General features: G+C 33.6%; 2 protein-coding genes, 1 non-coding gene and 1 pseudogene across 5 annotated transcripts; 1 reads left to right on the top strand and 3 right to left on the bottom strand.

Moving 5' to 3' along the window:
- Nucleotides 1–3,053: 3,053 nt before the first annotated feature.
- On the bottom strand, nt 3,054–3,368 carry Y54E2A.13 (annotated as a pseudogene). The gene has a single exon. A coding segment is annotated over exon 1 (315 nt).
- A 48-nt stretch (nt 3,369–3,416) lies between these two features.
- Nucleotides 3,417–3,437, bottom strand: 21ur-13213. Its single transcript, NR_051920.1, has one exon.
- Nucleotides 3,438–3,559: 122 nt separating this feature from the next.
- Y54E2A.9 (Vitelline membrane outer layer protein 1 homolog) lies at nt 3,560–4,382 on the top strand. Its single transcript, NM_064664.3, has 2 exons — nt 3,560–4,003; nt 4,168–4,382. The coding sequence occupies exons 1-2, from the start codon at nt 3,571–3,573 to the stop codon at nt 4,329–4,331; spliced, it is 597 nt and encodes a 198-aa protein (NP_497065.1). The 5' UTR covers nt 3,560–3,570; the 3' UTR covers nt 4,332–4,382.
- A 2,452-nt stretch (nt 4,383–6,834) lies between these two features.
- On the bottom strand, nt 6,835–11,221 carry Y54E2A.8 (the record flags this gene model as incomplete). 2 transcript variants are annotated; one of them, NM_064663.7, is made up of 8 exons in its annotated part: nt 6,835–7,130; nt 7,178–7,284; nt 8,212–8,391; nt 9,097–9,764; nt 10,623–10,735; nt 10,778–10,896; nt 10,957–11,098; nt 11,156–11,221. In NM_064663.7, 8 exons carry the CDS (start codon nt 11,180–11,182, stop codon nt 7,029–7,031), a joined length of 1,458 nt encoding a protein of 485 aa, NP_497064.1. The 2 variants fall into 2 exon arrangements, with proteins under 2 accessions (NP_497064.1, NP_001293537.1); NM_001306608.3 differs by lacking the exons at nt 10,623–10,735; nt 10,778–10,896; nt 10,957–11,098; nt 11,156–11,221 and having other exon boundaries at nt 7,029–7,130; nt 9,097–9,526.
- Nucleotides 11,222–11,275: the final 54 nt, after the last annotated feature.

Raw genomic sequence — 11,275 nt, 5'->3', positions numbered from 1 at the left:
GCAAACATATAAAATATTGTCATGGCGACAATTACTGCCATTTCGAATTTTGTTCAGCTGTCCCGAGAAATGGGCGGTTAAATATATTTCCGCATTTTCAGATGACAGCTATAATTTAGCCGAAATTTTGAAAAAAAAACATCAGAGATTGCAGCCAAAAAAAATATTTCCGACACATTCAAGGTTTTCAGGAGCAGGTTACGTGTCGGCTGCTTTGACTTTCACAGCGATCGACACTACACGGGTACCAACACCGTGAAGCGTCGGGCGCTGTAACTTCAAGAACTTTGAGCTTAATTTTTAAAGTTTAAGGTATCACAATACGGCAGATGACCAACGTTTTTTAAACTTATTTTGTTCAAATTTAACTTTAATTAATTTTTTCGACTTTTCAATAATTTTTGCTATAAAACTGAAAAAAATTGCCAAAAAATACCAAAAATAAGGCATGTTTAATTTTAGGTTCAGAACACAAAAAAACAACTTTTTTTAAAATTCCTTACATAAAAACCTCTTAAAAATTCAAGTGTTTCAGCAAATAGACGCGAATATCCAGTTTCAGTCGCCCTTCAAATTCCCACCACCAGCCTGAGGCTCAAAAAACATGGGCTCCGCCCTTTTCCCGCCGCCACAACACCAAATTATCCAATGGTGTGGTGTCAAAGGAAGTGGAAAAACGGATGCTTTTTGGCTTTTTTCCTTCATTTTTCTTTGCGGAAGATAGAGAGTGGGAGAATTCAAAACATCTCTAGCTCATCCTGTGAGGCGTCGTTTTTTTTGGAGAATTTGTAGAAGGGTCAACAATAGTGAATCATTATCTTTTTTGGGACAAGGAAATGGAAAAAAAATTACTCATCGATTTTTTATTTGGAAAAATAACATTTTTGGAATTTTTTTGGAAAATTTAAATTTCTTGGTAAATACAAGTTGTTTGGTTTTTTCATTCTGAAAAACTTTTTTTGGTTAAATTTTTTTCGGAACCAATAATTTCTTCTGGTGTTTTGGCTAAAAAAGTTTTCTGACAAAATTGGTTCTGAACAAATTTTTTTTGGTTTTTTATTCCGAAAAAAAAAGTTTGAAATAAAATTTAAAAAAAAAATATATATATTGTGAAAAATGGATATATTTTTTGAAAATTATATTTTGTTATTTTTTCTTAATGTAAGTTCAGCCGATTTGTGAAAAATGCGCCTAGATTTTGTTTTACAAGATCACTTAAAATCTATTTTTCAAAAATGGGATTCAAAGTTCTATCAGATAAAAAAGTAAGCGTCTCTTGGGATTTACATGTTTAAATTCGTCACTAATAGTTAGTTGGAGCTCAGGAATAATATTTTTAAAAAGTGTTGGGCGGCAAATTTTGAAAAGAACAACAAGACCATGCACTTTTCATGAAAACCCGGCCACGTGGAAAATTTCGATCACGGATTATATTTCGAAAATGAACCGTAAATCAAATTTTACTGTAAAATTGTTTTTAATTTCCAAATTCAAAATTTTTTGAACAAAAAATAGTGTGCTCAAATATTGGAGTTTTAAATAAATTGTTTTCTAAAATTTATATAATTTTTTTAAACTGTTATTTTTAGGTTTTTCTGGTATAAAATATTTTCAAAAAATAAAAACATGAATATTGTGTGCTTTGAACCAGAAGCTCTCCCCAGAGCCAAACGTCATGGAGTAATTGGCTCAATTGGAAAATGGAAACAAAAAATGGAGAGTTTAGTGATCCGTGAAATATGTGTGCTTCTTGTCTATTTTCGTTCACTTTTTTATGTTCCACATTTTATGTTCAACAAGGAGAAGTTTCGAAATTTTTGTAGTTTTATTAAGTGGAATAGGAATGAAGCCAAAGTTGCCAAAGTTTTTCTGAATCAAATTTTCAAGGAACCGCTTCTCTTAACAGAGTTTCGGAGGAGTTTTAAGATGTTTTTTTTTTCAAGAAAGAACAGTTGCAATTGGTGGAGATTTGATTTTTTGATTTCAAAAAACACGTATTTTGATAGATTTTTTGAAAAATACTTATTTTGTAAATAAATAAAAACTCTAGAGAACCACTTAAAAGCGTCCGTTCTGAACGACTTGAGGAAGTCAAAAATCGGAAACTTTTTTTGGGTTGTGGTTCCCGCTCTTATTCTGACTTTTGAGAACTCTCAAGGGAAGAATTTGAAGAGCGGAGCTACGAGTTTTTGTAGTGTTCAGAATTAAGAGGGGTTTTGGGTGAAATCCAAAAAATTTATAGAAAAGTACTTCAGAATCTAAAAAACGTTTTTATTTTCAATATTTTAAAACACTGAAAGTAGATCAAATCTGGTTATCTGAGTTAAAGCTTCAAGAAGAACTATTTTGTTTTCAAATTTCCAAAAATATTTGAATAGCCCTGTTTTCAGTCACATGGCGCATCGGAAGGAACACCCAAAAATGGCAATAAACCGAATTACCAACATAGTAGGATTTGAGCATTTTGTGACGTAATAAAAAGGTTTTTTGTTTGAAAAAAAAGGAGCTCATAACTTTTTCTGGAATTTTTTTTTTGGAAAAATTTTCTTCGCTTGAAATCTGAGAAAAAACAAAAAGCATGCTAGACACAGATTCAAATAAAATCTTTTTTTTTCAAAAAAAAAAAAAGAACACACGAATTCTATGAATTTCAACGTGCTCTTTTTGACTTTTAAATCGGAATTTTTTTGCTCTTTGGCTCCATCGAGCTCTCAAGAAAACAGGGAGGAAAATCCGACAAAAACTTGATTAATGGGTTGGGAATTGTAGAAAAAAAGGGAAAAGTTCGAAATTGTCAGTTGAGAGAAAATATTAAGGACCACTTGTTGAATGAAGAACATTATTTTTAAAATTTTGAAAATTTTCACAAATTTTTTTTCCGGCAAATTGGTAAATCGGCAATTTGTCAAATTTGTCGACAATAAATTTGTCGAACGGCGATTGGGGTGGGTATAAAGGTATTCGTGATAGGCTGGCACGTTTGGTTTGCCAGTACATGGTGCATTAGGCTAAATTTTAAAATCCCCGAAAATAATTGTCTCCGTTTTGAAAAATTAAATTAATTTTGGTCCCCCTGCAGGGCAGTAATTGAAATATTTCCAGTCTCCATTTGGGCTTTCACCACTCTTGATGTATTTGTCAACCTGATTAGAGTCCTGGAAAACTAGCTCAATTCCATTAATACCGGTCCTATCCCAATAGGCATGGTCCTCGTACTTGACCCTGAATCCACGAACAAATTGGCCTGATGGACAACGGCTCATTCCAGCCCATCTCCCCCAGTTGGTGACACATGGCGACTTGATGGTGGTGAGCCTAGCACTGATCGCCAAGAGGAGCGAAGCCAGGATGACAAGTGTACGGAGCATTGCTAATGGATAAAAAACGTAATATTGAATATGCTGTGAAATATATGAGGTACGTGAAAAACATAGGCAATTCTAAATAATTTCGTTTAAAATTAAATAAACTTTTTGAAACAAGCCACGTTTCACGTGCCACGTGCCACTAAGGCTTATATATTTGACAGAAAAGAGCATATTCAATCATTACGCATTGTCTCCATTAGCAATGCTCCGTTCAATTGCCATCTTGGCTTCGCTCCTCTTGGCGATCAGTGCTGAGCCCACAATCCTCCAGTCGCCACGTGTCACCAATTGGGGGGAATGGACTGGAAAGAGATGTCCTTCTGGCCAATTTGTTCGTGGACTCAGGGTCAAGTACGACAATGCCCAATATTTCAGCGATCAGACCGGTATCAATGCAATTGAGCTTGTTTGCCATAATCGCTCTGATCAGGTTGACACATACCTCAAGAGTGGTGAAGGCCCACATGGAGACTGGCTAGAACTCCAGTACTGCCCTGAAGGAGAATATGGTGTTGGTTTTGCGATTCGATCAGCAGGGCCTCTACGCGGTAGATTTGATGATTACGGTGTAGTAAATTTTCAACTATATTGTGGTCAACCGAACGGAAAAAGAAACTCGTGGCACCGACTTACAGGTAAAATTATTTGATGGTTAAAGCTTTGGTTTCCGTAATGTTTAATTTCTTGTAACTTTTGAAACTGGTTTTCCAAGTAATCTAACATGCTAATCAGGTTCTGAAGTTACGCCAGTTTACAGTAAAAGCTCGCAATCGAATAATAAGAAAATACTATCTTTCAGGAGTTACATTCCTAAATTATCAAAAAGGGGAGTGGAGCAGCAATCAGTACTGTCAATCTGGAAAAGTTGTGTGTGGAATCAATACGCAAATCGAAACGGATCAGGGTTGGTTCGGTGATGACACGGGTCTCAACAACGCGGATTTGTGGTGCTGTGACTTCTAACTTGCATTTATTGTGTGTGTGTGTGTGTGTGTGTAATAAAATTGTGTTTTTATGGGAAATTCCACAGCTTAGTCTATTGCACCATGTGCTGGCAAACCGGGCGTTCGGTAAGCAAGCGTTTTGTAGAAATTTTACTGAACGGCCTATTGCACCATGTTTTCCAACGCTTTTCATTGACAATTAGTGTCAAGATATGAATAGTAGTTTTGATTTATTTTTAAAAAAACATTATTTTTCGTGTAATTCAAAATTTGCTTGAAAATGTTTCCTTGCCAGTTGACTACCGATTATTAAAAAATCGGCATGTTCAGGTCACTTTCGAGCACCTTTTCCAATTCCCACTGGAAAACGGTTATTTTTATATAAACTTTGTTTCTATACTTTTACACTACTTTCAATGAAAAGCGTTGGGAAAACATGATGTAATAGACCGTTTAGTAGAAACTATCAAATGTTTCATCAGAGAAGAGAGCTGAAGTCAGACTTTTTGGGCTCGGGTCTCGATGAGGAAACAAAATTAATAATTATGAAAAGCTTGCGGATAAATTTGGAGTTGATAGGGGTTGATAATTTAGATCAAAATTTGAAAATTTCAGAATGTTGGGGCCGATTTTGAAAAACTTGATCAAATCCAAAAAAATCACGTGGAAAATTTTAAAAATAGTATAGTTCAGGCATTGTTCGAGTTCAACAATTTTTGTTTTGGAAACAATAGAAAAATGCTCTTTTGGTCCGAAAAAAGCACAAAAAATTTCGGGTGGGTGGTGGCGAGGAATGTTTGTTGGAAAGGGGGTAGGGGACCTGGATTATTGAATTGTCTCCGATTTGTGACCTCATTTGGGGGAGGCAATTGAACAAACTAGACAGATTCTTTGCAGATCTGGGATTCTTTTTTTTTATGCTCAAAATTGGCCGTTTCCGGCAGAAGACTTGAATTCAGACATCGGAAATCGAAAAGTTTTTCACAATTCTAAAAAATAGAAGTATAAATTTGACCTACTCTAAATTAGCTGATCAGAGATGTTACGTGCGGTGGAGCGCACTTGCAGTACAATTTTTTCAAAAAAAAAAATCATTAGAGCGAACTTTCTCGCTTTCAAACAAACTAAAAATGCAGCCCAAAAACGAACATTTTGAACATATACTAGGCAGTAAAAAGGCAAACGAACTTGGTGTGTGTGCATCTTTTCCAATTTTTTTTTCACATTTTGTTCAAACGTTTCCCACTTTTTCTGCGCGTGCAATATCCACTAAAAAAGTTATGAAAATTCCCATTTTCTCTTCTTTCTTTTTGCTGATGCATTTTATGCAGAATATTGAAACCCGGAAATGACGATTTTCGAAATTAAAGTGCAATGGGAGACAGGGTTTTTCAAAACAATTTTTTTTCAAATTTCTCAAATGTGCCCAAATTTTATAAATTAATATGCAAAAATTGTAACAAGATAATACTTTGTTCCGTGGAGAAAGCTTGCATTATTTCTTGTAGAAATTAATTTTTTTTTCAAAACTTCGCAAAACGCCGAAGCATCTGACAAACTTGGAAGAAAAAAGGGAAAAATTGGCATGTTCCCCCACTCCCCTAACAGCTCATTGTTGGGGTGTGAGCTCCGCACCAAAATTTCGCAAAATTGCGGACACGGGCTTCTGGCGTTCCGGCCGTGGCCGAGTCAAAATGGCCTAATTTGGCAAACTCTTACATTTCAAAATATGAAAGAAGCCAGAAGCGGGTGTGGAATTTTTTTTGTTGAAAAAGTATAATTGTTTTTAATTTCAAAGTCGTCTCATTCTGCTCACGAATTCTCAAAAAATCCACGTATGCACCATGTGCAATGTCGAATGCCAAGTAGGTCAAAAGAACAGCATATCGCAAATTGAATTTCCGGTGCCGCCCGTGTGGAGTTTGGCAGAAAGGACACTTATAAGTATAAGTAATTAAAAAAACCATTTTAAAAATTAATAAAACCTTTTTTCGAACGGTTTTTTGAAATTTTAAATTTCAATAACAATTAAAACTTGCGTTTTTCAGAACCGAAATGCAATCGCGCTCCAACTCCAAATGACAACGCCCCGCCTCCATAACTTGGGTCTCGGTAGGAATTGGTGGCAAAACCGTATTTTCAAACCTTTTTCAGTTTTTTGCCAGATTCTTCCATTTTCAAGCATTTTTCGCAAATTTATTAAAAATTTCGAACTTACATGTTTGCCGCCAAAATCTAATTAGCGCTGGAGCGTGATTGCATTTTGAAATCAAAATGTGTTTTTTTTTTTGAAATTTTAAATTCCGGCAAATTGCCGATTTGCCAGAATTTTTCAATTCCGGCAATATACCGGAAATTTTCATTTTTCGCTAAATTGCCTATTTGCCAAAAATTTTCCATTCCGGCAAATTGCCGATTTGCCGGAAATTTTTAATTCCGGCAAATCGCCAATTTTCCGGAAAAATTGCTTGCCGCTCACCCCTGACGCACTCGAACAGATTTTTTACTGATATAAAAAATGTTTTTTTTTAATTGCTGGATTCATTAAAATTTTTCGTAAAAAATTGAAATAAATATTAAAAAGAGACCTAATTCTGGAAAAATAGCACATAGCACATCGCAGTTGGAAAGCAAAAAAAACCGGTAATTTGAGAGAGAGAGAGAGAGAAAAGTTTTCCTAAAAAGTGAGAGTTTTGAGATTTGGTTGGTTTTTTTTTCAAATTTTCGAGTATGTATTATCGGGATTTCTTCTGAGTCGTAATTTGGGAATCGGTGATGGTGGCGGAAGCTTGAACTTTTCGGGTTTTCGTGGGAATTCCTGAAAATTTCGAGATTTTTATGGGGAAAAAACGGGCAAAATCTAACTGTTTTTGAGAAAACTCCTGATTTAGAAATGCATTTTGATACTGTAGACTGCCACAAGCCTCTTACCAAGTTGTGCTTGGTTGTTCGAACGCAGTGAATGAGCATTCCTGAAAATTGCGGCGATCTTTTGGTTTTTCATGATTTTGGTGCTTTTTTTGGCAAAATTAAGTTTTGCGGTTTTTTTTTAAGGAAAACTGAAAAATCTGAGAAAAAAAAGTGAACTTTGGATTTATCAGAAAATTCTGAAAAAAATTGAAAAATAAGAAAGTATGAAAATTAGTTTTTCCAAAAGAACACTTTGTTTTTTTTTAAATGAATTTAAAAGAAAGTTGTTTTTCTGTGATTTTCGAGTTTTCAGTCAAAAACATATTGTTTTAAGACCAATTTTCGATAAAATTCAAATTTTTGTTTTGAAATTCAGAATTTTTTCTCGGAATATTTCGTTGAAAAATTGAATAACGATTGAAAATTATTCGATTGTCGGATTTTTAAAATTATTTTTTCGAAGAAGCGAGTTTTCTAAAACGCTTTACAAAAAAAAATTTGTACATTTTCATTTTTATGGTTTTTTACGGGTTAAAAAATAATTTTTTAAACTCGAATATAAATAATTCTGAGAAATTGAAAAAAATTGATTTTTTAAAAGTTTTTTCACGGTTTCATGATTTTTCCAAAATCAGAGATTTTTTTTTGAAAACTGAAAAATCAGAAAAATAATTGGAAAAATGACGAAAAACTATGGATTTTTTGAAATTTCGAATTTTTATTGAGAATTTTTGTTGAAAAATTGAACTTTTTTGCGAATTCGAATTTTTTTTTTGGATTTCGATTTTATTATGAGTTTTCTAAATAGTTTTACAAATAAAGAAGTTTTTAGAAGTTTTAATTATGAGTTTCATGAAATGTTTTACAAAAAATTTAATTTTTGTAAATTCGAACTTTTATGGTTTTTTGGGTTAAAAACAATTTTTACTCGGAAAAAATTATTTTAAATGTTTTTTCTCGGTATATAAAAAATAAAATTCCAAACATACCACCGTCAACCCGTTTAAATTGAATATTCATTTTCAAAAGTGGCTGCAACCGTCCTTTATTATCTCGATATTTGCCGTTCTCCGTGAGTTTTCCAGGTTTCGTCGCGCTGGGAGGAATCGCCTCCAATTTATTAGCATTTTCGTCAGTGGCTGGAGCTTTGTGCGGCGGAAGAGGGAGTTCTGGGAAAAAATTATTTTTTTAAAGATCACTGAAAATTTTGACTTAAAATATAGAAAGTAATGCTTTAAATAAAGTTTTGATTTTTATTAATTTTGAAAAATAAAAAAGGCTGAATTATTTTTAATTCAGGTTAAAATTTAATGAAATTCATATTAATTTTATTATTTAAAAAATAATAATTTTTTTTTCGAAAAAAATCAGCAAAAATGCTGGCTTGTCTATTTGCCGGAGATTCTCAATTCCGGCAATTTGCCGATTTGCCGGAATTGAAAGTTTCCGGCAAATCGGAAAATTGCCGGAATTGAAAATTTCCGGCTAATTGAATAGCCAGCATTTTTGCTGATTTTTTTTCGGAAAAAAATTAAATATTTTTTTAAAAATTATTTTTTATCTTTAATCGCAATTTTGGATTTTTTAGAGAAAAAAAAATTGATTTTCAAAAAATTAAATTTTTTTTGATTTTTGAAATTTTTTTTTTGATTTTTGTAGTAAAAAATCTAAAAATGTTGAGAAAAAATAAAAAAATTTCCGATTTGCCGGAAATTTTAAATTTCACCAATTTGCCGATTTGCCGGAAATTGCAAAAAGAAATTGCAGAAATTCCTGATTCGACTTGCCGAAAAGTTTTTTTATTCCTGATTTTTGAGTTTTTTCCAAAATTTTGAAAAAAATATCGATTTCTATCTCAAAAAATCTCTGAAAACCTTTCTTCTGTATCATATCGACAACATCCTTGCCAAATTTGAACTTCAAACTCGGCAATTGTTCTTTTTCCTTTTTTCTTTTCTCCGCAGCCTCCTCAGCTTCTCGTTCTTTTTCCAGCTCCTTCCGTCGTTTCCGACGAGGTTTCCAGTCAAAATCTTCGGTTTCCAGTTGTAAAACTCCGTCATTTGGCCGCCGGTCGAGCTCTTTCTTCAATTTCTCTTTCCGTTGCTTTTTCCTCTCGTAGATCTGCTCTTTTTTGCTCTCTTCCAGCGCAATTTGCTCTTCGCGAAGTCGCTTCTCGTGTTTCGCTCGCATCATTCGTTTTCTCGTCATTTTCGCTTTCGGTGGAGCTTTTTCCACCGGTTTTTCGATGATTTTTCGCGGCGGGATTTTCAGCGAATTTCCAAAGTTGATTCTCAGTGAGCACATTGGCTCAGGCGGCACATCAGGCGTTGTGTAGGCAGGCGGTGGCGGCAGAGGAGCTACAAAAATCGGTGAAGGTGTTGCTGGGATTTCCAGAACTTTGTAGAGTGGAGAAAGAGGTGGCACTGGTGGCGGTGGTGGTGGAGGTTCGAGAATCGGAACTGGTGTGGGAATCGGTGTAGGTGGAGGTTGGTCGAAGAAGAAGCCGAGATCTGTGTCCTGAACGTCGTCGAAAACTGGGAATCTGCAAAAAAAGGGTTTTTTAAATTTTTTTCTTTTTTTTAACGCAATTTTGGATTTTTCGAGAAAAAAAATCGATTTTCAAAAAAATTAAATAATTTTTTTTTGATTTTTGTAATAAAAATCTAGAAACATAGAAAAAATTTCAAAAAATTATAATTTCAAAAAAATTTTGTCTTTTTCCCAGAAATTATTTTTTGTATATACTTGAAATTAAAAATTAAGAATAGATTCAAATACATGAATTCTCAACAAGAACATGAATTTTCAAATTTTTTGGAATTTTTGAAAATTGTTTTCTTTTAAAATCCAGATTTTTCTGTGAAATCCTAAAATTCCTCGTTTTTTTCCGGAATTTTCTCCAATTTTCCGTTTTTATAGTTTCTTCTTGATTTTGTTGATTTTTAAACTTTTTTCAAAGAAAATACACATAATTAACAAAAAATATGCTGATTTTGAATTTTTTTTAAATGAAATTTTAGAAATTATTTCATTAAAATTAACATTTTTTGTCTTTTTCCGACCGTTTTTTGAATTTTCTCTTATTTTTATGATTTTCTTATTGTTTTCGTTGTTTTTTTTTCAAATAAAATGTATATATTTATCGAAAAAAGGCTGATTTTGAATTTTTTTTTTTTGGAAAAAAAGGAAAAAAGTAAAGATTTAACAAAAATATGTTGATTTTGATGAGAAGAATACAATTTTCTTCTAAAAAATTCTCAGTCAAATTGATTTTTTTTGTAATTCGATTTTGATACGACCATTTTATGGGCGTGGCTAGTCTGTTCCGTCCGAATTTTTTTGAAAATTCAATTTCTGTTGAAAAATCCTGCCAAAATAATTTCTTTCCGCAGAAACTTACTCAACCAGACGTGCTGGACGTTTTCTCCGTGGTTTCTTCTCAATTCCCAAGATTTCCGGCACATTTTCCTTCGATTTTTCGCCGAAATACTCTTCCCCGTGGATCTCCGAGTTCTGAAAATGATTTTAGAGCTTTAAAATAATTTTTTCCAGTACCATCGGCGGAAACGGTCTAACTTGTCGTGTATAATCAACTAAACCGGGCAAATCGACGCGATGAATACGAAAAGCATGCTTTAAATCGACTGTGTTCAAGCTAATTGCAGTTCTGCCAGCTGAAAATCGAAAAATTTCGAAAAAAATTTATTTTTTCAATTAAAAATTGTGGTTTTTACAATTTTCCAGCAATCCTCGACACGTTTGGCTCATCGAATCCAGCCCATTTGCGAGTAATCCCACTAGTTTCGCGTGTGCCACCTCATCGATGCTAGAAAAGCCGAGATTTTCGACGATTCTGCTCACCGAGTCGCGTAAATTCTGAATAATTTCATTAAAATAATTATTTTTTTTTCGATTTTTCCGCAAAAAACTCACTAATAAAACTGTTTTGTCAGGTGGCATCGCGGGGAAGAACTCTGCGAAAACCGAGTGCGAAAAAAACAATTAAATTAAATTCCACCGTACTCACCCCAAATCGTGGCGAGACCAACTAGC

The sequence above is a fragment of the Caenorhabditis elegans genome, chromosome II, assembly GCF_000002985.6.
Source record: "Caenorhabditis elegans chromosome II".
Lineage (NCBI taxonomy): Eukaryota > Metazoa > Nematoda > Chromadorea > Rhabditida > Rhabditidae > Caenorhabditis > Caenorhabditis elegans.
The sequence above is the reverse complement of the archived record's forward strand: the minus strand, read 5'-3'. Positions and strand labels throughout refer to the sequence as shown.